This window comes from Esox lucius, chromosome 10 (assembly GCF_011004845.1).
Source record: "Esox lucius isolate fEsoLuc1 chromosome 10, fEsoLuc1.pri, whole genome shotgun sequence".
In the NCBI taxonomy this organism is placed as follows: domain Eukaryota; kingdom Metazoa; phylum Chordata; class Actinopteri; order Esociformes; family Esocidae; genus Esox; species Esox lucius.
The window spans coordinates 171,012-198,644 of record NC_047578.1 but is presented as its reverse complement, the minus strand read 5'-3'; the positions used below and the strand labels follow the sequence as shown (position 1 = coordinate 198,644).

The window sequence follows — 27,633 nt, the reverse complement described above, 5'->3', positions numbered from 1 at the left end:
GGAGTGTCTCACGTCATCTATATATACATCCAGGAATGCGCTCGTTCCCTGTTCCACCGAACAAACCAGGTACTGAAAGTTCGTACTCGCTCTGCAATCAGAAGGCAGACAGTGCATTGCGAAAACAAGCACTTGGGTGCTGCTATACGGGTTACTGGTTTATACCGCATTAAATAGGGTTCTGCGCGCTCGACTCTGACCCCCTGCAAGCTGAGCGCAAAACCGAGGTGAGTGCTGCACAAATTGCATTTTAAGGACACTGCTGGTGGTATTTCATTTATAATGATATAAAATATGCATTTAAACATCAATTACATACAAGTATATATTTGGTATGGCGATCTGGTTTTGCAGATCGTTTAAATGTTTAGGCTATTTAGGTCACTTTTCCCAAGGAAGAAAATATTCTAAGTTTCTTGATGGTCGATGCTCAGTTTTCATCCGTATTTGCACCTATAACTCATAATGAACTATATTCCATAATTAACTTCCAACAGAATTATGAAAGACAGAGAACAAAATCTTTAACCATGTATCTGCCAATTACCTGTGGGATCTTTTTCACACTGGGAACTGTCCACTATGCTGGGTTCTGAAACCAGGTAGAACAGAATGAAAACCACTGACATGCCTTTTATTTTGCAATTGTCTGGTTTTTGTTTGTGGAACCATTATGAATCATTGAACCCTTTAAATCTTTTGGAATTAAATATATGGCAGGCGACTCATTGGACTATATACAGGTGCTCACAGCCTTCATGTTTTCAACCATCGGTGAGAATGTAATTCTAGTTCAACTAAGGCGTTGTTTTATTTCAAGATGTTTCACTGGCCATTGATGGTGATTTATGAATGTGCTATTTATGGCTTTTGTCAATGAGCAAGCTAAATGTAGCTCAGTTGGTCGAGCACTGTGCAGTGGGAGATGTAGGTACATTTTCATCTGGACTTGTATGAAGCATTTATAGTAGTATGTAGTAGTCATTACTGTATGTTGCACAGAGCGACTGCTATATAAGTTAAAGTACATGTAAAAACATCACCCTGCTTCTCATAGCTGTTCTGTTAGAATAAGTGATGGAACTGAAGCTCATATTTAATGATATGCTATGATTAACGTCTAGTGGAATTATAAGAACAGAGAGCCAGTCCTTTATGATTTATGGATTAGGGAAAGAAATGAAAGACAGAGAACCAATCTTCAAACATTTATCTACTAGCTACCTGTGGGTTCTTTCTCATTGTGGGAACTGTTTGGTTTTGAAACTGATTAGAACTGAATGAAAGGAACGGGCATTGTATTATATATTTATGTCATAGTACATGTCTATGGTAGTCTGTTCCTGGACATGGGGATTATGGTGGACTGTTCGTGGGGACTATTGTGGTCTGTTTCTGGACATGGGGACTATTGTGGTCTGTTCCTGGACTTGGAGACTAGTGGTCTGTTCCTGGGGACTATTTGTCTGTTCCTGAACATGGGCCTATGGTGGTTTGTTCCTGGGGACTATAGTGGTCTGTTCATGGGGACTATTGTGGTCTGTTCCTATCAATCTGTTAATCCTTTCCGTGTCCGGGCTGGGTGAGATTTCCCGTGTTGAGTCAAATTAAGCCGCAGGCTCCAAACCTGCTTTTGACTTTCAGGCTGCTTGTTGACTGAAAGACCCTGGAGACAACCCCAGACTGGCTAATATCAGGTTAACTTCCTGTATTACAATAATCATAGCAGGCTAACTACCTGTAATACAATAATAATAGCAGGCCAACTACCTGCAGTACAATAATAATATCAGGCTAACTACCTGCAATACAATAGTAATATCAGGCCAACTACCTTTAATACAGTAATAATAGCAGGCTAACTACCTGTGATACAATAGTAATATCAGGCTAACTACCAGTAATACAATAACAATATCAGGCTAACTACCAGTAATACAATAACAATATCAGGCTAACTACTTGTAATACAGTAATAATATCAGGCTAAATTGGTTACCTGGTTTTAAGATGTCATCTTAAAAGTGTGCCATTTGTGAGATGTTTGTGGTAGTGGAGAAAGAGGATTTTTTTGTAGGTTTTGTCTGTGAGTAATGCCATCAGAAAAACCACCTGAAAGAACGGATTATCAAACTACTTTCAAACTACGTTGCTATTATAAAAGACAATTTAGACCTTTTAGATATCAAAATGTTCAAATCAAAATTTATTTATAAAGCTCTTTTTACAACAGCAGTTGTCACAAAGTGCTTTACAGAGACACCCGGCCTTAAACCCCAAGGAGCAAACAACAGTAGTGTTGAATTTCAGTGGCTAGGAAAAACTCCCTAAGAAGGTCGAATTTTAGGAAGAAACCTAGAGAGGACCCAGTCTCAGAGGGGTGACCAGTCCTCTTCTGGCTGTGCCGGGTGAGATATTAAAAGTCCAATTGGAATAATAAATACATTTCTCTGGGCTAAATCCAGAGTCTATTTGATTTTAGACTAGGTCAGAAGTATGACCAGGTGGACAAGGTCCCCCCAAACCAGGTAATCCGCAGGTGTGGACCAGGACCTCATCTCCTTCTAAAATTTAAAATTGGAGTAAACTGAGAAAAGTTAGTAGTACATCCCTCATGTTCCCCAGCACAATAATATAGCAGCGTAACACCTTGGAAACTGAGACGGGGGGGTCCGGTGACACTGTGACACTGTGATATCACATCTCATCTAAAACCCTCATTTAGCCTTCTAGACATTATACCTCCCAGACTGCTTAAAGAAATTATTGGAACAGTAGACCCTGAACTACGCTCCATTATAAACATTTCTGTCTGCACAGGTTGTGTCTTTCACTATTAAGTCAGCATGTGTTCTCTCTTCTAAAAAAAAGCATGCTATTTTCAATAACTACAGGCCAGTTTCCAAGCTGCCCTTCTTATCCAACATTTTTGAGAAAGTTGTAGCAAAGCAGCTTTTACAGGTGATGGAACACAATCTTATTTTTGAGAAATTCCAGTCAGGGTTTTGTCAGAAACACAGTACTGAAACTGCTCTTGCTAAAGTTACAAATGACTTGTTGTTGAATTTTGACTGCTGGTGCAGTGTCAGTGTGGCAAATTCCCCCCAGCGCAGGTGCTCCTCCATTGTGTCCATCTACGTCACCAGCCTTCTAGGCACTACCGAATTTTCAATCTTGTTGTTATTGGATCTTAGTGCAGGTTTCAACACCATAGACCACAACATCTTAATTGATAGACTTTAAAATTGGGTTTGGATCTCTGGGATTGCACAAGATTGGTTCAAGTTGTATGTGTCAAATAGAGCATTTGTAGTGTCCATTAACAATTATATGTTTTCCTCTGTTCCTGTCATATGTGGTGTTCCGCAGGGTTCCATCCTGGGGCCAATCCTGTTTTCTCTGTATATGATTACATTGGGTATTATAAATCGGCAGCACGACTTTTCTTAGCATTGTAGATGATCTTTTCATGCAGATGATACGCAGTTGTATTTTTCGGTTAAGCCAAATGGCTTGAGCAAGTTTTGTGATCTGCATAATTGCCATGAAGAAGTTACAAACTGGATGTCCAATATTTTTCTTCAGTTAAACACTGATAAAACTGAAGTTGTAATTATTGGCCCCCCATTTTCAGTAGGCTATACAATCGCTAGCAAATAATATTGTGCCTGTGGTCCCTCGATCCAGACTTACAATTTAAATATAACACAAAAAAACTGGTGCAGTCATGTTTTTACCAACTTAGAAACATTGCAAAAATAAGATTGGTTTATCTTTTGAGGACACTAAATTATACATGCTTTCCTTTCATCTTGCCTAGACTACTGTAATGCTTTGTTTACATGCCTTAATAAGTCCCTAGTTAAACATCAAGTTGTACAGAATTCAGCTGCCAGACTTCTTACATGGACTAAGTCAAGGTGTCATAAAACCCCAGTGTTGGCAGTTCTACATTGGTTACAGGTAGATTTTAATCTTATCACTTTTAAGGCACTACATGGTCTGGCACCTGATTACATTAGTGACATGCTCAACCCATACTGCACAGTTAGGCCTTTTAGATCAGCTGAAAAAGGACTTCTGGCTGTTCCAGGGTCTAGACTGAAAACTAAAGGGAATTGGGCCTTTGCTATACTAGACTATGAAACATCCAATCACAGGATGTTACAGATGCTACATCTGTGCATTCTTTTATATATCTCCTAAAAACTCGTTTTTATAACATGACTTATACAAATATTTTATTGTTGTGATTAAAATTTTAATCAATCAAATGTATTTATAAAACCCTTTTTACAACAGCAGTTGTCACAAAGTGCTTTTATAAAACACCCAGCCTGGGGGGGGGGGGGGGTTGGTTAGGGTTAGGGTTGGCTTCCCTCCATTGGTATCCTGTCTGTTTCAGGGTTGAATTCGTGAATTCGTGCTGCCGATTTATAATTGTTTTCAAGGTTTTAAATGGGTTGGTGCCACCTTATCTGGCTGCACTCTTACACCACCATTCACCAGTTAGAGCACTGAGGTCGACCAACCAGATGGTCTTGGATGTCCCAAGATCCAGGCATAAAAAAAGAGGGTTTTGAGCCTTTCCGGTGGGGGGCTTGAAACCCCCACCCTTTGGAATTGCTTACCGCTGTACATTAGAGCTGCGCAGACTCTACAAACTTTTAAATTGCTGCTAAAGATACACCTTTTCATTCTGGCTTTTAATCCTAGCTGATCTTGGCATTTATTTGACTGTGCTGCTGTTCTGTTTCTTTTTTTTTCTTTTTATTTGTTATTAACTTTGTATGTGCTTATTCATGTATGTGATATTTTATCCTGTGCAGCAGTAAACCGTGTATTTTTTTTTTATGTGATATCTAAATAAAGTAGAATAACACTGACATTGACTCCAAACCAACTCATTTAACATCAGAATATTGTTCTCGATTATGAATATTTCAAACATGCATTTATGGACAAAGGCAGACACTCGTTAACAAGCCTAAACATCACATGAGAGCCACAAGCTTCATTCATCCTCCAAGCTGATGCCTTAAAGACATAATTGAAACATAGTGTCTGTGTCTGTACACGTCTGAAACATAGTCCCTGGGTCTGTACGCACACAATCTGAAACATAGTCCCTGGGTCTGTACGCACACAATCTGAAACATAGTCCCTGGGTCTGAACACACACAATCTGAAACATAGTCCCTGGGTCTGTACACACACAATCTGAAACATAGTCCCTGGGTCTGTACGCACACAATCTGAAACATAGTCCCTGGGTCTGAACACACACAATCTGAAACATAGTCCCTGGGTCTGTTCACACACAATCTGAAACATAGTCCCTGGGTCTGTACACACACAATCTGAAACATAGTCCCTGGGTCTGTTCACACACAATCTGAAACATAGTCCCTGGGTCTGTTCACACACAATCTGAAACATGGCCCAGCACTGTGCATCTTGATTGGCATTCGCCTGAAAACAACAGAATTGGCAGGTGCGCCATTGAGTCAGTTATGGTCTGAGCAGACATATCCTTGGAGGGTCGCACAGACCTTCATATGTTAGCCAATGGTTCCCTGATTGCTGTTACTGGGATGAAATCCTCAGGCCCATCGTCAAGCCTTGCAGTGGGGCATGGGTTCCTCCTGGTGCAGGACAATGCCCAGCCTCATGTGTTCAGAGTGTGTAGGCAGTTCCTGTGTGACGAAGGTATTGATGTCATTGATTGGCCCTCATGTTCCCCAGACCTGAATCCAATTGAGGACCTCTGGGACATTATGTATCGGTGCATCTGACACAGTCAAGTAGTGCCACTGACTGTCCAGGAGCTCACTGATGCCCTGATCCACCGTCTCATCAAGAGCCCGCCCAGACGCTGTCAGGAGTGCATACAGGCACATGGGGCCACACACACTACTGAGTCCCATTATGAGTTACTGTGATGAAATTCATTTCATCCTATTCCAAGTTGGATCAGCCTGTGATTTCGATTGTTTACTTAGATTTTCTAGTTTGTATCCAGCCCTCAACCGGTTTCCCCTGACCGTTGTTACATCACTTTAGTCTCAACGCGTGACACAATGTACAGCAGTATTGAGAACCGCTGTGTTGTTTAAGTGTCCCTTAATTCTTTTGAGCAGTGTAAAAAAAACTGTGATGTGTTTGACTTAAAGGTGTGATTTAAAATGTTAAATACAAATTGCATATATTAACACTTTCACACAATGTTTGTTGTTAACTTGGCTCTGAAACTCATATTTTGATGGATGATGTGCAGAGAGGAGTTATTTATGTCCCACAGATGACTATTGATCAAAAAGACCAATAAAGCTGTTGCTTCTTGAATCAGAAGACATCATTATTACTATAAGTGGAAATGACTGCAGGAAATGGCAGCCCTGTCTGACGTCCTATATCAATATATTCACCTTTAGGTTATTTGGTTTAAAATTCCCCTCACATTGGATTTGATGGAGAGAACCATTTTGTAGGAAAGCCTTTAATAGGTTTGAGTTGTTCCTTCCTTTATGAAGTTGTTTCACAGTGTTACTATCCAGTCTTGAGACTAGTCTTGTAGCTACTGTTTTTCCACCAGTTTGTATGCCAGTTAGCCTATAGAAAATCCAGAGGAGAAAAAAGACAAGGTCCTTTTCTCCAAGTAAATAGGCTACTAAAGTGCATCTTTGCGGGTCTCTCACAGTGGTTCTGATGGGGATAATGAGTTGATTTCAATGCCAGTTCATAGGTTCAAACCAAGAGGAGTTTTGAGAAAATACTATCACTTAAATTTAAATAAGTCTGGTCCTATGCACCGGCACTGAAATTAACCCAATTCAGCGCAAGGACTCCTGGGACAGACCCACAAAGACTCCTGGGACAGACCCGCAAAGACTCCTGGGACAGACCCGCAAGGACTCCTGGGACAGACCCGCAAAGACTCCTGGGACAGACCCGCAAGGACTCCTGGGACAGACCCACAAAGACTCCTGGGACAGACCCGCAAAGACTCCTGGGACAGACCCGCAAGGACTCCTGGGACAGACCCGCAAGGACTCCTGGGACAGACCCGCAAAGACTCCTGGGACAGACCCGCAAGGACTCCTGGGACAGACCCACAAAGACTCCTGGGACAGACCCGCAAAGACTCCTGGGACAGACCCGCAAGGACTCCTGGGACAGACCCGCAAAGACTCCTGGGACAGACCCACAAAGACTCCTGGGACAGACCCGCAAGGACTCCTGGGACAGACCCACAAAGACTCCTGGGACAGACCCGCAAAGACTCCTGGGACAGACCCGCAAGGACTCCTGGGACAGACCCGCAAAGACTCCTGGGACAGACCCGCAAGGACTCCTTTGGACGTACAGGGATTGGATAGCCCTCAGAAGGGACCTCCTCACCCCATACTCCCGCAGCACCTCCCATAGTATCTCCCGGGGGACCCAGTCATACGCCTTCTCCAGATCCACAAAACACATGTAGACTGGATGGGCATATTCCCAGGCCCCCTCCAGGATCCTTGCAAGAGTAAAGAGCTGGTCGGTAGACTTTCCCAGGGAGGCTGAGAAGTGTGATACCCCTGTAATTGGCACACACCCTCTGGTCCCCCTTTTTGAACAGGGGAACCACCACCGCGGTCCACCACTCCTTTGGCACTTTCCCCGACTCCCACGCAATGTTGAAGAAGCGTGTCATCCAAGACATCAACATTTCTTGACGGATCTCGTCAATCCCTGGAGCTTTGCCACTATGGAGTTGTTTGACTACCTCAGTGACTTCTGCCAAGGAGATTGACAATATGCTATGATGCCAAATTATCCTAGATCCTGTGTATTATATTTTGGGCCTAGACAGAAGCAATGCTCCCCTGCCAATATCTCAAAATATTCTTGAAATATGTCAATACGCGGGATGACAGACTGTTTTACTTAGATAGATAGATAGATAGATAGATAGATAGATAGATAGATGAAGAGCCACCTATGACCGATCATTGGTTGAAAAACCTTTAGATGTGTTTTCCTATGGAGAGACTGTTGAGTATACAAAAAATTATGTAAATACATTGATGAGTAACGGGACACCAATTATGACATTTTTAGGTAAGGACATGTTTATTCTGTTAAATAAAGGCGTGTTAAATGATGTGTATATCAAGTGTATGCAACTAGGTAAACATCTCTAATGATTGTTGGGTAGCTATGAATGATAAATAGGTGTTTGCATGTATCTCTCCTGTTATAATAATATTATTGTATTAATATATTTGAATGTGTCCTTGTCGCTTTTTTCTTACTTTCCTTACTTCTTATTATTTTTTACAATTGTTGATTGTTTGTATGTATGTGTATAGGTATGTATGTATGTGCATATTTACAGTACATATATATTTTTATTATACATTTTATATAATTTGTCTTTGGATAATTATTTGCCTATTTATTTATTATTTTCCTTTGGGGGTTGGGGGGTGGGTATGATTGATTATTTCATAAAATGTTTTGTTTGCAATGTATATTGTGGAATAACATAAAAATACGGTAACACAAATGTTGAATTTGCGAAATGTTATTGTTTTTGGAAACATTTATTTCCATTTTAAATTTGATGCAAGCAACACATTTCAAAAAGTTGGGACAGTGGCATGTTTACCACTGTGTTGCATCACTTCTTCTTTTATCAATACTCTGCAAGTGTTTGGGAACTGACGAGACCAACTGCTGTAGTTTTTAAAGTCAAATTTTTCCACATTCTTGCTTGATATGGGATTTCAGCTGCTTAATAGTTTGTGGTCTCCTTTTGTGTTTCATAATGCGCAAAAAGTTTTCAATGGGTGACAGATCTAGACTGCATGCAGTCCAGATTAGCACCTAGACTCTTTCACTATGGAACCATGCTGTTGTAATATGTGCCGAATGTGGTTTGGCATTGTCTTGCTAAAATAATCAAGGCCTTCCCTGAAAATACGTTGTTTTTTTCTCTACAGCACGGTATATATTCAGCATTAATTAATGGTGGCTTGTCACCCATGCCATATACACTAATGCACCCCCGTACCATCACGGATGCAGACTTTTGAACTGTGCACTGATAAGAATCCGGATGGTCCCGCTCCTTTTTTGTCCAGAAGATGCAGCATCCATGATTCCCAAAAATAATTTCTTATTTAGATTAGGAAGTTTTGCACTTTGCCTCAGTCCATCTTGAATGAGCTCGGGCCCAGAGAAGATGGCGGCAGTTCTGGATCTTATTAATATTTTACGTTGAGAAACGTTATTCTTAAATTGTTGCACTGTTTACCGGCGCAATCTTTCACAGAGTGGTGAATCCCTCTCCATCCTCACTTCTGACATACCAATCCTCTCTGGAATGATCTTTTAATACTCAATCATGTTACTGACCTGTTGCCAATTGATCTAATTAGTTTTGTGATATTCCACCAGGTTTAATATTCTGGCATTATACAATTTTTCTAGTCATTTGTTGCCTCTATCACAACTTTTTTGAAACGTGCGTATATATTTTTCAAGAAACAATACAATTTCTTAGTTTCAGCATTTTATATGTTGTCAATCAATCAATCAAATGTATTTTTTTACATCAGCAGTTGTCAAAGCGCTTTTACAAATACCCAGCCTGAAACCTCAAGGAGCAAACAACAACACTGTTGAAGCACAGTGGCTAGGAAAAAAGAGGGGCCGGAATTTAGGAAGAAACCGAGAGAGGAGCCAGGCTCAGGGTAGTTACCAGTCCACTTCTGGTTATGCTGGGTGAACATTTTAAGTTGTTATAATTAATATATGCATATGTGGGCTGTGTCCAGAGTCTATAAAACTTAATCCAGATCAGAAGCATGACCAGATGGACAAGGACAGGAACAACCGGGGAGGGGTGTGGTCAGCAGATTAGCAGTTGGAAACGTCAGGTATCGTCTTGATCTGCAACACAGTCAGGAGGACTTTGGACAGGGACAGCAACATGTCTATTGAGCCTGGTACTCTGGAGGTGTGGGTCAAGACCTCATGTCCTCCTAAGTATAAACGGAGCAAGAGACAAGGACAATTTAGAGAGTGCGTTTCTTAGATTAACAAGAGTTTACAATGAAGAAGGAGAACTGACCCTACTCCACCAGCACAATAATATAGCAGCGTAAAACCTGAGACAGGGGGGGTCCAGTGACACTGTGGCCCTATCCAGGGGAGGCTCCATGCGTGTATATTGATGATTCATGTTAATGCTCTATGTTATTATTCAGTAATGCTCTGTATTTTATGTGTTGCCCAGGGAGAGTAGCTGCTGCTTTGAAAGTAGCTAATGTGGATACTAATTAAATGCTGAATCTGGGCCATAACAACAGAATGGTACAGTAGACTGCACAGTTCATCATTAGTTTAATGTATTCACAGTGGAAACCATGCTCGAAAGAAAAAATGACCTGTATTATATGAGAACCACTTTCCATCCCACATTTTGTTATGGGATATCAATATTTAATCAAAATATTTTAGATACTTTTTGACATCTATAATGTCCTGATATCATCTTCTTGCCATCCTGCCATTTTAGATGAGCTGTTTGTGTTCCTGTCTATAACCCAATTAACCAGCTAATGTGACTAATGTGATTTCCCATCCAAATTTTTCCAGACTGAATTTGTCTCAGTTATATTAACGAGAAATAAATACTAAGCCACTTGACAGTAAACACTAGTCCCATTCAGCTACTGAATATATTAGATGTTATCACCATAAAATTACATTTAGCAGACAAGAGTCCAGTAAACACAATTTCAAAGCATAACATTGTTCCTTATGGAGTGAAGTGTCTTTATTGATTTAAGCTACTGTAAAGGCCTAAAGACACTGATATGACTTACATTTAATTTACACCAGCTTACACACTGATATCACTTACATTTCATTTACACCAGCTTACAAATTGATATCACTTACATTTAATTTAAACAATTATAGGCCAATATTGAACCTCCCGTTCCTCTCAACAACTGAATGCCTTCCTAAAGACAAATAACATTTATGAAATACTCCAGTCCGGTTTCAGATCCCATCATAGTACTGAGACTGCACTTGTGAAGGTAACAAATGACCTTCTAATGGCCTCAGACAAAGGTTCCGCATCCGTCCTGTTGCTTCTTGATCTTAGTGCTGCTTTTGACACTATTGATCACTCCCTTCTCTTAGAGAGACTGGAAACCCATATTGGGCTACGTGGACATGTTCTAGCCTGGTTTAAATCGTATTTATCTGAAAGATATCAGCTTGTTAGTGTGGATGGCATATCCTCTGACATGTCAAAGGTATACTTTGGTATTCCTCAAGGCTCGGTTCTCGGCCCATTATTGTTCTCACTATATATGCTCCCTCTGGGCGATGTAATCCGAAATCACAATATTAACTTTCACTGTTATGCTGATGACACACAGTTATATATTTCAATGAAGCATGGAGAAGCCCCTAAATTAGCTACTTTGGAAGCATGCGTTTTAGATATTAGGAAGTGGATGACAGAGAATTTCTTGCTCTTAAACTCAAAGAAAACAGAAATGCTCGTTTTAGGACCCAAAAAACAAAGAGCGTTGTTAGCAGATCTCACTGTGAACCTCGACGGCTGCATGGTCGTATCCCAAAAAACTGTAAAAAACCTTGGCGTTACCCTTGACCCTGACCTCTCCTTTGAAGAACATATAAAATATGTCTCAAGAGTTGCTTATTTTTATCTTCGAAACATTGCAAAAATTTGAAACTTTCTATCACAAACTGATGCAGAAAAATGAATCCATGCTTTTGTAACTTCTAGACTAGATTACTGCAATGCTCTTCTCTCTGGTTATCCAGACAAATTAATAAATAAACTTCAATTAGTGCTGCACACGGCTGCTAGAATCCTAACTAAAACAAAAAGATTTGAACACATTACTCCTGTCCTGGCGTCCTTACATTGGCTGCCTGTTAGGGTTAGGGCAGATTTTAAGGTTTTACTCTTAACCTATAAATCAATACATTGACTTGCTCCTACTTACCTTGCTGAAATGATCCAGCCATACATACCTACACGTAAACTTAGATCGCAGGATGCAGGCCTTTTAATTGTACCTAGAATTTCTAAACAAACAGCTGGCGGCAGGGCCTTTTCTCATAGAGCTCCACTCCTGTTGAATGATCTGCCAATTAAGGTTAGAAATGCAAACTCAGTGCAAACTTTCAAGTGTCTACTAAAAACTCATCTCTACAGCACGGTTTATAATTAGGTGTAGCCTGGCCCGGGGGCGTGAAGGTGACCAGTAGGCTTGATACTGTCCACCCTTGCTGTCTTGCCAGGTAGGCTCTCGTTGCCACTGGGATGCCCTCCCTCCAATGCCTTTCGGGGGAAGAGTCACTGGCTTGTTGTTGACTCTCTGTTGCGCACTTGTGCAATTGGGCTGTACGCTGCTAGCAATACTCGGCCCTCATTCAGGGGGGTTGCGGTTGGTGGGTGTCCCTTTGGTTGATGCCTGGCAATGTTGGTGGATTGATTTCCTGCCTGTTGGGCCCTGTCCAGGGCCTCCCCAGGGTAGGGCCACAGTGTCACCGGACCCCCCCGTCTCAGTTCCAAGGTGTTACACTGCTATATTATTGTGCTGGAGGATATGAGGAATGCACTACTAACTTTTTTTCAGTCTCCTCCAGGTTAAAATTTTAGGAGGAGATGAGGTCCTGGGCCACACCTGCGGATTACCTGGTTTGGGGGGCCCATTGCTGTCCCTGTCCTTGTCCACCTGGTCATACTTCTGACCTAGTCTAAAATCAAATATACTCTGGATTTAGCCCAGAGAAATGTATTTATTATTCCAATTGGACTCTTAATATCTCATCCGGCACAGCCAGAAGAGGACTGGTCACCCCTCTGAGCCTGGGTCCTCTCTAGGTTTCTTCCTAAAATTCGACCTTCTTAGGGAGTTTTTCCTAGCCACTGAAATTCAACACTACTGTTGTTTGCTCCTTGGGGTTTAAGGCCGGGTGTCTCTGTAAAGCACTTTGTGACAACTGCTGTTGTAAAAAGGGCTTTATAAATACATTTCTAGTAGGTTTGACTACTTTAATGGCCTCTTAACTGGACTCCCTAAAAAGACTGTAAAACAACTGCAGCTCATTCAGAATGCTGCTGCTAGAATGTTAACCATGACCAAGAGAACAGAGCACATCACTCCGGTTCTTAAATCTTTGCTTTGGCTTCCAGTCAGTTACAGAATAGATTTCAAATTGGTGCTTTTAGTTTATAAATCTCTGAATGGTTTAGGACCCAAATAAATTTCTGATATGTTTAAAGACTATAAACCGAGCAGGGCTCTTAGATCCATGAACACAGGTCAGCTAGTAGAGCCCAGTAGAGTCCAAACTAAACATGGAGAAGCTGCGTTTAGCACTTATGCTGTACACAACTGGAATAAACTACCAGAAGATCTTAGACGTGCCCCAAACGTATACATTTTTTAATCCAGGTTAAAAACATTTCTCTTCTCACATGCCTATGACTTAACACTTAAACTTAACCACACTCTTTAGCCTTATAGCTTCCTACTTTTTTATCCCATTTTTAATCTTTATATGTTTTCTTATTGTATTTTTGTTATTATTATGATGTATTCATTTTTTTTGGGATGTTTTCATTTGACTATTTGTTTTTATGTTATTGTACTTTCATACATTTTTCTTTGTAAAGCACATTGAATTGCTTCGATGTATGAATTGTGCTATATGAATAAACTTGCTTGCTTACCTGTACAGAGCTGCATGTGAGCAGGCAGTCGGAATCCCATGTTTTTCAGAATACCTCTGATGTGAAAAGATCTGATGTTCAAAAGACAAAGAAGTGAAAGAAATATCAGACTTGGCTGCCTGCACTGTATATACTAGGATATATAGAATAATTATATGACAGTATCCATAGTAACCTATTAATCAGAGTAGACATGTAGCTAAACATGCCTGGTGACTCAGGAGAGGTTTGACGTTTAGTATATATTCAAGCTAATCGTGTATGGGAGTTGACAAGAAGACTTCTAGTTGTATTTGTACAGCAATAGTAAAGTATGCAGCCACCGCCAAAACACTACAGCTGAAGTTAGGTATTTATTTATAATCAACTGAGTTATAGGTTAGTTATAGCAATAACAAATACACATTAGGTTAATGTAATAAAACATTAACATCAAACATTATCTTCTACCCAACAAAGTATTCCTTAAAATGTAAACTAAGGGACTAATCGTTGGGGAATCCGGAGGATAAAGCCCCCTGAAAATATGAAAATTGTTGACCCTCCCCAAACTAAATACATTTTCACATCACCCTCCTTGAGCCTTTGAGAAAAGAAACATGACCCTCCCCATTGACCTAAATAGTTGACACATTATAATTCCCATAAAATCTAGCAGCAAATAAGGTCTGTTTTTTTTTTTTTTTTATCGCTTCAAATAAGGTCTGTTTTTTGTATAGACTTACACCACCTCGCCATTTTGATAACCATTTAAACCTCGTCAGAACAAGTTGTACAAAAGTGTACATGCTAATTAGCAACACTGAATACCTAATGTAAGACTACAATTCCCTTTAGGGGAATAGCTAACATTGACCAGTGCAATCATTCCAATAGCTAACACTGACCAGTGCAATCATTCCAAGTCCATGTGCTGTTGTGTTGAAATGAACAGTGGTGCATTTCTTCCATGTAGTCATTGCCTTTACTGAGCGAGTTAGCAGTGTGGTAATGAATTCCTTGTTTGTATAGTATGTTGTCATTATTGTCAATGTCAGACCATGTCATTTTTTTATGGATGAGCATTGAAAGGGGAGAAGACCACTACAAGGTTGGCCATGTGGAAAAGGGCAGTGAGGGTCAGGGCCAACATGAAGGATAAAAATGGATCTTGTGTTGATGAGTGTAGCTAGCAAGATCAGTGGTGGTTCTAGCTTGTATGGTTCCCTGGGCAAACCCCCCCATATAAAAAAATAGAAATACAAAAATGAATGTAAATAAATATCAAGTAACAAAGACAAATATAAACAAATTGTAGTATATAAATACAAATAAAAAAGAGAAGCACATTTTTACACTATTACCCTATTGCACAAAAAATACACAAATAAAACTAGTGCACAAAGCCTAGATGGCTCCTCATCCTGGCCCGTGTCAGACGATGCTCCAAAATCAGAAGTGCCCCTGAATTCACATTGAAATACAGTATACGAGTCTGACACCCTAAATACATTTGATGCACAATTAGATTAGATTAAACATTATGGTCATTGAACAGTACAAGTACAGAACAACGAAATGCAGTTAGCATCTAACCAGAAGTGCAAACAGAAGAATTTTAAGTATAGTGGATGTTACAAGTGGATAATTGTCATGTGGGTACAAATGCCAATTCTAAATGACATTCTAGATGTGGAATCAAGGCAAATTGAAGGAGTGAGGTATCATGTGGAACCAGGATGCAGAGATAGCAGCAATGAGGTCCCTGAGGTAGACATCCATATGTAACAACTATAAAAATGCAAGCATGATGGCAGTACTAAATGCGTATAGAGGCAAATAGAATGTGCAAGGTGCATGTGCAACTGATATTCACGGATAGCAGCAGTGAAGTTCCAGAGGTAGACACGTACCTGTAACATCTGAAAACCTCCATTATCAGACTTTGCAAAGCAGTAACCCAACAAGGTCCCTGGGAGGCAGGGGGGATTAGTAACAGGTCACAGAGTTCAGCAGCGTTACAGTAGATGGGAAGAAACTGTTCCTGGGCCTGCTGGGGTGTGAACTAATGCCTCGTTTCCACTGGTGCCAAATGCTGGTGTTTTACCCTAAAGTCCAGAAATGATTCCGTTGACACGGCCAGCACCAGTCTGCCACTAGACCATGGCCGAGTGGGCCGGCTCTCACTTGGTGCCAAGCCCCGGATTTTAGGACTTAAGGCGGGGTTTAGGACTTAGGGCGAGGTTTATGGGTTGATGCGTTACGTGCTGTGAAAACATAGCAATGTGTAGGCTTCTTGTAATGGTTTTCATCTGATCCCTGATCAAATAAAGAAAATAAAGCAACAGTACTGGGAAGCAAGCCTGCAGAAAATCTAAATTACCTAGGAATTCATCCAAATCCTAAATAATTAATACATTGGCTTACAGTTGCCTTGTCATGAGTGTAGGTGGAGAAGGAGCCGATCGCAGGAGTTTGAGGAAGAAATTATTTTTATTACTCAAGTTCAAACTGAGCATGGCGTTGTTGTTTATTTTATTTTACTACCAGAAAAATATAGCCTTTTTTTCATAACTGAAAATCCAAACCTTCCTCCCCACCTGAGCCCGTCCTTACGTCCTTGGTACCAAATGTGTAGTCAAAACAGGAAGGTTTAGAGCCATATTTTGCATAAATCACTGGTGTAGCCCTGGTATCTGGGTAAAGCACCAGTGGAAATGTGGCATAAAAGACCTGTACCGCCTGCTTGGTGGTAGGAAGGCAAACAGTTTGTGGCATGGGCGTGAAGGGTCCCTGATAATCCCGCGTGCCCTGTGCAGACACTGCTTGTGCTGGTGGTCTATGATGCCAGGAAGCTGGGCACCAGTGATATGTTGGTGGTCTATGATGCCAGGAAGCTGGGCACCAGTGATGTGCTGGTGGTCTATTATACCCGGAAGCTGGGCACCAGTGATATGCTGGTGGTCTATGATGCCAGGAAGCTGGGCACCAGTGATGTGCTGGTGGTCTATGATACCCGGAAGCTGGGCACCAGTGATGTGCTGGTGGTCTATGATACCCGGAAGCTGGGCACCAGTGCTGTGCTGGTGGTCTATGATGCCAGGAAGCTGGGCACCAGTGATGTGTTGGGCGGTTTTCACCACTCATTACAGGGCCTTCCAGTCAGCTACGGAGCAACCACTAAACCACACTGTGGTACAGTAAGTCAGAATGCTTTCGATTGCGCAGCAGTAAAAGTTCACAAGGATCTTCGAGGACAGAGAAAAAGTACAGGCGTTGCTGTACCTTTTTGACCAGGGTTGAGGTGTTGAGGGTACAGAAAAGGTATTTTGGAGATGTGGACACCCAGGAATTTGAAGATGGACACACTCCACCTCAGTGCCATTGATGAGAACTGGGATGTGACTGAAGCCTCTAGGCTTCCTGTAATCCACAATTGGTTTTCTTTGCGTTGAGGGCCAGGTTGTTGTCATGTCGCCAGGGACTTTATCTCTTCACTGTAGACTCACTTGTCATTGTCCCTGATCAGGCCTACGACCATGGTTTCATCTGTGAACTTGACGATGGTGTGGGAAATGTGTACAGGAATGCAGTCTTGAGTGAAGAGGGAGTACAGGAGGGGGCTCAGCACACATTCTTGTGGAACACCAGTGTTCAGAATCAGGGTGGAGGAGGTGAAGTTGTGTAACCTGACAGCCTGGGGTCTGTTGTTTAGGAAGTCCAAAGTCTAGTTGCAGAGAGAGGGGCTTAGCCTCAGGTCATGGAGTTTGTTGACCAGCCTAGAGGGGATGTCTTTGTTGAATGCTGAGCTGAAGTCTATGAATAGCATTCTCACATAAGTGTTGTTTTTTTCCAGGTGGGTCTGTGCAGAGTGTAAAGCTGTGGAGTTGGTGTCCTTTGTAGACCTGTTCGACTGGTAGGCAAACTGGTAGGGATCCAGTGTTGGAGGGAGGGAGGACTTAAGGTGGGCCACGACTAGTATTTTGAAGGACCATGGTCGTGGGGGTGAGTGTGACAGGTCGGAAGTCATTCAGGCTAGATGCAGTCGACTCCTTTGGAAGTGGTACCATGGTTGCGGTCTTGACATGTATAATATCTTTCAGATGTATCCCTAAATTTGCATTGGAATACATAATATGGGTCTGACACTTACACAATTAAATATATATGTTATTATCTACAGTTAATCAAACTTTTAGAATAGGACCATATGTACCATACAACCTCCTTGGCTAATTATAGGCATAAGACACCCCAAAAGAGTATATATATTACTCAAGATACAAAATATCAGCATAATATAGACATCTTTAAGTTAGCCTACAGAGTTGGAAATTCCCTTTACTGAACTCAGGACAGAGTACAGGTGCTAGTCATAAAATTAGAATATCATCAAAAAATAGATTTATTTCAGTAATTCCATTCAAAAAGTGAAACTTGTATAATGTTCCACACAGACGGATATATTTCAAGTGTTTATTTCTTTTTATTTTGATGATTATAACTGACAACTAATGAAAAACCCAAATTCAGTATCTCAGAAAATTAGAATATTGTGAAATGGTTCAATATTGAAGACACCTGGTGCCACACTCTAATCAGCTAATTAAACCAAAACACCTGCAAAGGCCTTTAAATGGTCTCTCAGTCTAGTTCTGTAGGCAACATAATCATGGGGAAGACTGCTGACTTGACAGCTGTCCAAATGACGACCATTGACTTGCACAAGGAGGGCAAGACACAAAAGGTCATTGCTAAAGAGGCTGGCTGTTCACAGAGCTGTGTCCAGGTACATTAATAGATAGGCGAAGGGAAGGAAAAGATGTTGTAGAAATAAGTGTACAAGCAATAGGGATAACCGCACCCTGGAGAGGATTGTGAAACGAAACCCATTCAGAAATGTGGGGGAGATTCACAAATTCCTTGTGTCAAGCCACTCTTGAACAAGCCACAGTGTCAGAAGTGTCTCGCCTGGGCTAAAGACAAAAAGGACAGGACTGCTGCTGAGTTATGTTCTCTGATGAAAGTAAATTTTGCATTTCCTTTGGAAATCAAGGTCCCAGAGTCTGGAGGAAGAGAGGAGAGGCACAGAATACACATTGCTTGAAGTCCAGTGTAAAGTTTCCACAGTCAGTGATGGTTTGGGGTGCCATGTCATCTGCTGGTGTTGGTCCACTGTGTTCTGAGGTCCAAGGTCAACGCAGCCATCTACCAGGAAGTTTAAGAGCACTTCATTCTTCCTGCTGCTGACCAACTTTATGGAGATGCAGATTTCATTTTCCAACAGGACTTGGCACCTGCACACAGTGCCAAAGCTACCAGTACCTGGTTTAAGGACCATGGTATCCCTGTTCTTAATTGGCCAGCAAACTTGCCTGACCTTAACCCTATAGAAAATGCCACGCCGCATTGCTGCAGTAATTCAGGCAAAAGGAGCCCCAACAAAGTATTGAGTGCTGTACATGCTCATACTTTTAATGTTCATACTTTTCAATTGGTCAACATTTCTAAAAATCCCTTTTTTGTATTGGTCTTAAGTAATATTCAAATATTACGAAATACTGAATTTGGGATTTTCATTAGTTGTCTCTTATAATCATCCCAATTAAAATAAATAAACATTTGAAATATAGTGTACACTATATTTTGTATGTATTCAGTATGTGTGTAATGAATGAATATAATACACAAGTTTCACTTTTTGAATGGAATTACTGAAATAAATCAACTTTTTGACCAGTACCTGTATATACAATCACAAAAAACTTTGATGTCACCACAATGAAAGTTTACCAAGTCAATAATGTGCCAGTTAGATTGTAATCGTTTAGCTGCAGGCTACACACATTATCATGATGAAACTGAAATGATATCCAAAGTTATGTAAGCTAGATGGACAGAGAACTGAATCTAGTCGTCCTATGTGTAACAGGGTAGCAAGAAACAAACAGTGTTATACTAGCCTATTTCATTACCTGCATACCATTATCCTCATTAAGAGATAACATGGCTTCATACCTTCATCTTTTGTGCGTTTCTCCTCTTTTTCCCTCCTTTTCTAAACTGGCAACATAAAGCTGTATATTCACAGTATTAATTGTGGTTCATTTGGAAGCATTTCGTAGTGTGACTGATTTTACTAATTGCATTAGTACTGTACATCGTTAGATCTGGGCTTTGGTAATGGTAATGTCATTAGTAACCACATTACATCCCAGTTCTGTCTTTAATCCAGAGGTCTCAAACCGGTTCCACGGAGGGCCATGTGTCTGCAGGTTTTTGGGTTTTCCTTTAAATTGGTTCCCAGTTCAGACCTAAACAACCAGGTGGGGGTAGAAACGAACCAATTAGTGACCTAATTAGTCAATTAAGTACAAGGTGAGAGCAAAAATCTGCAGGCACTCAGCCCTCTGTGGAACCGGTTTGAGACCTCTGCTTTAATCCATCTCTATGGAACAGAATGGTGTAGTGTGTAACGTTTCTTAGGTAGGAAGCAGAGGCAAGTGCAATCAACAATAATTTAATGGAAAATAGTCCAAAACAAAGACTCGTCAAGCTTAGAAACGGCACATGAAACAATAATCCACAAACAGTCCTTGAACAACACTGACTAAATACCATACTAACAAGGCAACTGGAAACACCTGTTCACAGTGCTCTGGTGCTGATAGCACAGAGATAGGTAGAGGACTTGTAGCTTGACTATAACACAGGACAGGACTGAATGTAATAAGAGCAATAACAACGAAACATAACTAGTACTCCGGGGAGGATGAACGGTAGACAGAGGGGATGGCAGGGGTGGTCGTTACATCACCCCCTCTCCAAGGAGCGGCTCCAGCCGCGGAGGAGGGCAGAGTGCGAGGACGACCACGCTGGCGAGGGCCAGGACGGTCGGGACGGCGACGGTGAAAGTCGTGGCACAAGGAAGGATCCAAGACGTCGCAGGCGGGCACCCAACTCCTCTCCTCTGGCCCGAACCCCTCCCAATCGACGAGATACTGCAGGCGCCCCGCACGCCCCTGGGAGTCCAGCAGGTCACGCACAGCATAAGCAGCCTCACCGTCGACATCCAAAGGAGCAGGGGGGTCTGCGCCTCCCCCTGTTGCATCAAGAGGACCCCTTACCGCCGGCCTGAGCAGGGAAACATGGAAAACGGGAGAGAGTTTCATGTGTGCCGGGAGCTGTACAGCAAAGGAAACGTCATTCACCTGCCGCAGGATGAGGAACGGCCCAACGTAACGGGGAGACAACTTTCTGCATGGAGTGTGCAGTTTCATGTCCCTGGTGGAAATCCACACCCTGTCACCAGGCTGGAAGATAGGGGCGTCGCCCCGGCGACGGTCTGCATGTGATTTGAAGCGTCGGACAGCACGCTGGAGGCGTGTGTGGGAGCGTTCCATAAAGCTTCAGCGCGCCTAAACCACTCATCGACAGCCGGGACCTGCTCAGAACTGCGGTGCCAGGGTGCCAATGCTGGTTGGTAACCAAGAACGCCCTGGAAGGGTGTCAGGGCAGTGGAGGAGTGGCGAAGCGAGTTCTGGGCGATTTCAGCCCAGGGTAATACATCTGCCCAATCGCCTGGACAAGAGCTGCAGTATGACCTCAGGAATCGCCCTTTTTCCTGGTTGGTCCGTTCCGATTGGCCGTTTGACTGTGGGTGATAACCAGATGTTAGATTGACGGCTACCCCCAGTTTTCCCATGAAAGATTTCCAAACACGTGACGTAAATTGAGGACCTCTGTCTGTCACAATCTCTTTGGGCAATCCGTAGATACGGAACACATATGTGAACAATGCTTCCGCTGTTTGCATGGCTGTGGGCAATTTAGGAAACGGAACCAGTCTACAGGCCTTAGAGAAGTGGTCTACAATTACCAGGATGACTGTCGAACCCTTAGATACGGGGAGGTCAGTAATGAAGTCCACAGACAGGTGGGACCAGGGTCTCTGTGGGATAGGTAAGGGCTGCAGCTTACCGTAGGGTAGGTGTCTTGGTGTAGTGCTTTGGGCGCACACCGAACAGGAAGAGACGTACTGGCGGACGTCCTGGGGCATCTGGGGCCACCAATATTTTGCCTGTAGTGTGCCCAAGGTGCGCGTAATGCCTGGGTGGCCTGTGGCAGGAGACGTGTGTGCCCAGACCAAAAGCTGATCTCTGTAGGTCTCTGGAACATAGAGACGCCCCGGAGGGCAGTTAGGAGGTGGGGGGTGTCTCACCTGTTCCTGTTGTATTTCCGTATCCACCTCCCACTGGATGGGTGCGACGATGCGCGAGGGGGGTATCACTGGCGTCTCCACAACGTGCCTCTCCTCTCCGTCGTGCATGCGCGACAGCGCATCAGCCTTCCCATTTTTTGTGCCTGGTCGGTATGTGACTGTGAAATCGAAGCGGGTTAAGAAAAGAGCCCATCTAGCCTGTCTGGGATTCAACCGCCGGGCCTCCTTCAGATAGGCCTGGTTGCGATGATCTGTCCACACCTGGAACGGACATCGGGCCCCTTCCAGCCAGTGCCTCCAGTGTTTGAGTGCATCCACGATCGCTAGCAATTCTCTGTCTCCCACATCATAGTTTTGTTCCGCTTGGTTGAGTTTCCTGGAATAGAAGGCACAAGGGAACAACTTGGGTGGCGTGCCTTGTCTCTGTGAGAGGACGGCCCCGAGTCCTACTTCGGAGGCATCCGCCTCCACGATGAAAGGAAGATCTGGGTCCGGGTGTTTGAGTATCGGGGCAGTGGCAAAGCGATCCTTCAGAGCGGTGAAGGCCGCCCTTGCCCTGTCATTCCACTTCAAGCGCGGCGAGTTCCCCTTTAACAGACTGGTGAGAGGATTAGCCACCGTGCTGAATGCTCTGATGAAGCGCCGGTAGTAATTAGCAAAACCCAGAAATCGGTGTAACCCTTTTATAGTAGTGGGTACCGGCCAGGTTCTTACCGCCTCCGTTTTGTCAACAGCCATGTCCAGCCCGGTGTCTGTCAGTTGGTAGCCCAGAAAGGCCACAGACGTTTCGTGGAAGAGGCACTTCTCCGCTTTCACATACAGATGATGGCGCAACAGCCGTTTCAGCACCTCTCGTACTTGCTGCACGTGGGAGTCATATGAGGGTGAGTAGATGAGTATATCATCGATGTACACTAGAACACATGAGCAGAGTAAATCCCTGAATATGTCGTTGACAAAAGCTTGGAACACAGAGGGAGCATTCGACAGACCATAGGGCATCACCATGTATTCATAATGACCCGAAGTGGTGCTGAAGGCTGTTTTCCACTCATCCCCCTTTCTGATCCTGATCAGATTGTACGCACTGCGTAGATCTAGCTTAGTGAAGTACTTGGCACCGTGTAATCTTTCGATGGAAGATTGTATGAGAGGTAACGGATATTTGTACTTTACCGTGATGTTGTTAAGAGCGCGGTAATCTACACAAGGACGGAGCCCCCCATCCTTCTTCTTGACGAAGAAAAAGCTGGAAGAGACTGGTGAGGTGGAGGGCCTTATGTAGCCCTGTGCTAGGGATTCGGCTACATACTTTTCCATGACCTCGGTTTCTGCTATGGAAAGGGGGTAGACATGGCTCCGTGGATACTCTGCGTCCTGGAGGAGGTCAATGGCACAGTCCCAGGTGCAGTGCGGAGGCAGATGTGAGGCCTTCTTCTTACTGAACACCTCCTGCAGGTCAGTGTATTCCGGTGGTACAACTTCCGATAAGACCACCGCTTCATCAGGACTCTCAATGGAAGTGGACTGTATAGACATGGGCACAGAAAGGCATCTAGAAGCACAGGCGGGTGACCATTGCGACACACATCTATCTTGCCAGGAGATGGTGGGGTTATGTTTCACCAACCAGGGCATACCCAGCACAACAGGATGGGTAGGAGATGGAATAATATACAACCTGAGCCATTCTGTGTGATGGTCACCCAGTCTAATAGTCAATGGTGTGGTGCGCTCTGTGATCTTACCGCTGCAGATGGGCCTACCATCCACAGCCAATACCGGGATAGGGACAGACAAAGCTTCCACTGGCATGCTCCACGAGCGCACCAGGCCTTCATCAATAAAATTCCCTGCTGCCCCCGAATCTATTAAGGCCGCTATAGGACTCAAGGCGGGGTAGTCAATCAGGGCAACGTTAAAGGTAAGGACGTTTTTGGATAACGTGAGACCAGAGAGAGTGAGTCCTACCTTTGGGGGCGAGGAAGGAGAAGCCTTCTGAGAGCGCTGAGGACCGCGTAGATGATGGCATTGAGAGACCAGGTGTCCGCTTTCCCCGCAGTAAAGGCACAGACCCATAGTCAGGCGGCGTCTCCTCTCTCCTGGTGACAGGCGGGTTGAGTCCATCTCCATGGGCTCGTCGAAGGGGGGGGTGACTGGGGTTAGAGGAGTGCGGCCTGCAGGTTTCCGACGAGCACGTAACAGACGATCCAAACGGGTGGCCATTGCGATAAGCTGGTCCAGAGTGGCCTCGTCGTCCCTACACGCTAACTCCACTTTAACCTCGTCTCGTAGTCCGTCTCGGAACAGCGAAAGCCGGGCGGTGTCGTTCCAGCCGCTGGCTGATGATAGAGTGCGGAACTCTAGTGCATATTCCGCCGCCATCCTGCTTCCCTGACGAATATGAAGGAGACGGTCGCCTCGCTCTCTGCCCACCGCTGGATGATCGAAAACCGCCTTGAAGAGCTCCACAAAGTCCCGATAGTTGTCGAGTGCGGGTCCTTCACCTTCCCATAGAGCGGTAGCCCACTCTAGAGCCTTGCCTGTCAACACTGAGACTACAGTAGAAACCCTGGCTCTATCTGAGAGACGGGAGCTGGCGCGGTGCGTAAAGTACAGATCGCATTGTAGGAGGAAGCTCCTACAACGCTCAGGGTGCCCATCATATCGTTCGGGTAGGGCCAGGTCGGCTCCGCTGTGACTACCAGTAGGCACAACGACAGGAGACTGGGAAGGAGAACTGAGTGAGCCGGTAGCACCGGTAGTGTCCATGCGTCGTAGCCTATGCAAAACCTCATCCATGGCTACCTCTAGGTTAGCCAGCTTGTCGTGGTGTTGACGCAACACCCTGTCTCTTTCTTCAAGAGCCCCAGAAAAATCCTCTTGTTGAGCTGCCTCCATATGGGTGGATTATTCTGTAACGTTTCTTAGGTAGGAAGCAGAGGCAAGTGCAATCAACAATAATTTAATGGAAAATAGTCCAAAACAAAGACTCGTCAAGCTTAGAAACGGCACATGAAACAATAATCCACAAACAGTCCTTGAACAACACTGGCTAAATACCATACTAACAAGGCAACTGGAAACACCTGTTCACAGTGCTCTGGTGCTGATAGCACAGAGATAGGTAGAGGACTTGTAGCTTGACTATAACACAGGACAGGACTGAATGTAATAAGAGCAATAACAACGAAACATAACTAGTACTCCGGGGAGGATGAACGGTAGACAGAGGGGATGGCAGGGGTGGCCGTTACATAGTGCAAACCAGTTTTTTATTATTTAAGGAATTTTGCATAATTGTCAGTCCATTTTGGAGGGACACAATTCAGATCCATACAAACCACATCCTCTATCCTCTATCCTTCTATAGTTATTCCATGAAAGCATTTAGATGGACACAGATTTAATTGAAAGTTAAATTAAACAGTTTTATCCACTTACCAAAAACTTTTCTCTCATGCTAAACCCCTCTTCTCTTCTCTCCTATAGGAAAATTTTTACCCTGACCACTAGCCAGTGAGTTGAAGAGAGAGAGAGCAGGTAAAACCAGGGCCTGTAATGATGAGAAACACCACAGAGGAGATGGCCACCATAACCCTCCCACTCTGGGCTCAGATCTCCAACTCCAGCCAGAAGTACTACAATTCCAGCCCCATTGATTCCCCTCCATCTCTCACCAAGGCCAAAGCCTGTGAGCAGCTTAACATCGCCACAGAAATCTTTCTGATCCTCGGAATTATCAGTCTGTTGGAGAACATCCTGGTCATCTGCGCCATCATCAAAAACAAGAACCTCCACTCCCCCATGTACTTCTTTGTCTGTTCCCTGGCTGTAGCCGACATGCTGGTCAGTGTCTCAAACGCCTGGGAGACCATCGTCATCTACCTGTTGACAAACCGGCAGCTTGTGGTGGACGACCATTATCTCCGACAGATGGACAACGTGTTTGACTCCTTCATTTGCATATCCGTGGTGGCATCGATGTGCTCCCTGCTGGCCATCGCAGTGGACCGTTACGTGACCATCTTCTATGCTCTGCGATACCACAGCATCATGACACATAGAAGGGCAGCACTCATTATTGGAGCCATCTGGACCTTCTGTACAGGATGTGGCATCGTCTTCATCATGTACTCTGACAACAACCCGGTCATCATCTGCCTGGTATCCATGTTCTTCACCATGCTGGTGCTCATGGCATCACTGTACAGCCACATGTTCATGCTGGCGAGGTCCCATGTCAAACGTATCGCCGCCCTGCCAGGATACAATTCCATACACCAGCGGGCCAGCATGAAGGGGGCCGTCACGCTCACCATCCTCCTGGGGATCTTTGTCGTCTGCTGGGCGCCTTTCTTCCTCCACCTCATCCTGATGATCTCCTGCCCCACCAACCTCTACTGTGTGTGTTTCATGTCCCACTTCAACATGTACCTCATTCTCATCATGTGTAACTCCATCATCGACCCTCTAATCTACGCTTTTAGAAGTCAAGAGATGAGGAAGACCTTCAAGGAGATCCTTTGCTGCTACAGTCTGAGGAGCGTGTTTGAGTGTCTTCCTATATGCGATAAACCTGGAGTTGCATAGAATTTCTCAAGTTATTGACCCTTTGCTGTGGATTCTACGTGTGGCTTACAGGATTTGTTCATGAACCAGACTACATTGGAGTAGAACACTTTCTTATCATGTCTTGGACTGCGGTTTGGTACAGCCTCACTCCATGCCCAGTAGAGAGTCTTTACCCTGGGTTTGGTACAGCCTCACTCCATGCCCAATAGAGACTCAGCTCAGGGAAATTAAGCTACCTTATTAAGTACACTGACCAATATTACTACTTACAACATAGGTTACTGGGACTATTTTATTATATGCTGTTATTTTACTGAATGTGTAGTTGTAAGATTTGAAAACCACAACAGGGACCAAAAACAGAATGACTTGAACAAAGTTAGGGCAGGTGTAGAGGGACAGGGCTGGTGGAGAGGGACAGGGTTGGAGGAGAGGGACAGGGCAGGTGGAGAGGGACAGGGTTGGAGGAGAGGGACAGGGCAGGTGGAGAGGGACAGGGTTGGTGGAGAGGGACAGGGCAGGTGGAGAGGGTTAGGACTGATGGAGCGGTTTAGGACTGATGGAGCGGGTTAGGACTAGTTGAGCAGGTTAGAACTGGTTGAGCGGGTTAGGACTGGTTGAAAAATGGCTGTGTAAAAAAATGGAGAATAATGACATATTGTGGAGGACAATCACGAGTCTTGATTCAATTAATCACTAGACTTGGACAAGAAGAGTTTGATATTTCTGAAGGAAGAAATCAATACATCAGTGTAAGTGTGCTGCTTCCTGTAGACCCTCTACATGGTGATGGTGTGAATGAAATGCAAAATATGCCTCTGGTTCAGTTTTGAGATTATTAATACAGGGCTAATTATTGGTTACATGTAAGGTGGAATCACTGAGCTGTTCTGCATTCTGTGGAAATAACTCCCAGTCATGGAAGGTATATTTACATTTATTTTCTAAGAAAACAAATAAAGCCCTGAGTTCATTATTCCTTATATACCCAGGCAAATGCAACACATTTACCACCTGAAATGTGTTGAAGTTACAGTAGAGATGTGATAAAATTACAGTAGAAATGTGTTGAAATTACTGT

The 27,633-nt window shown here is 43.6% G+C and overlaps 1 protein-coding gene across 3 annotated transcripts; it reads left to right on the top strand.

The window, feature by feature from the left end:
- On the top strand, positions 1 to 27,014 carry LOC105030540 (melanocortin receptor 5). 3 transcript variants are annotated; one of them, XM_020050034.2, is made up of 2 exons: positions 1 to 69; positions 25,470 to 27,014. In XM_020050034.2, the coding sequence occupies exon 2, from the start codon at positions 25,539 to 25,541 to the stop codon at positions 26,568 to 26,570; it is 1,032 nt and encodes a 343-aa protein (XP_019905593.1). In that variant the 5' UTR covers positions 1 to 69; positions 25,470 to 25,538; the 3' UTR covers positions 26,571 to 27,014. The 3 variants fall into 3 exon arrangements, with proteins under 3 accessions (XP_019905593.1, XP_010902744.1, XP_028978492.1); XM_010904442.3 differs by having other exon boundaries at positions 7 to 227; XM_029122659.2 differs by lacking the exon at positions 1 to 69 and adding an exon at positions 22,777 to 22,861.
- Positions 27,015 to 27,633: the final 619 nt, after the last annotated feature.

What these genes read in the sequence shown, in the direction of transcription:
- LOC105030540 (XM_020050034.2), top strand. Translation starts at nt 25,539, where the DNA reads ATGATGAGAAACACCACAGAGGAGATGGCCACCATAACCCTCCCACTC.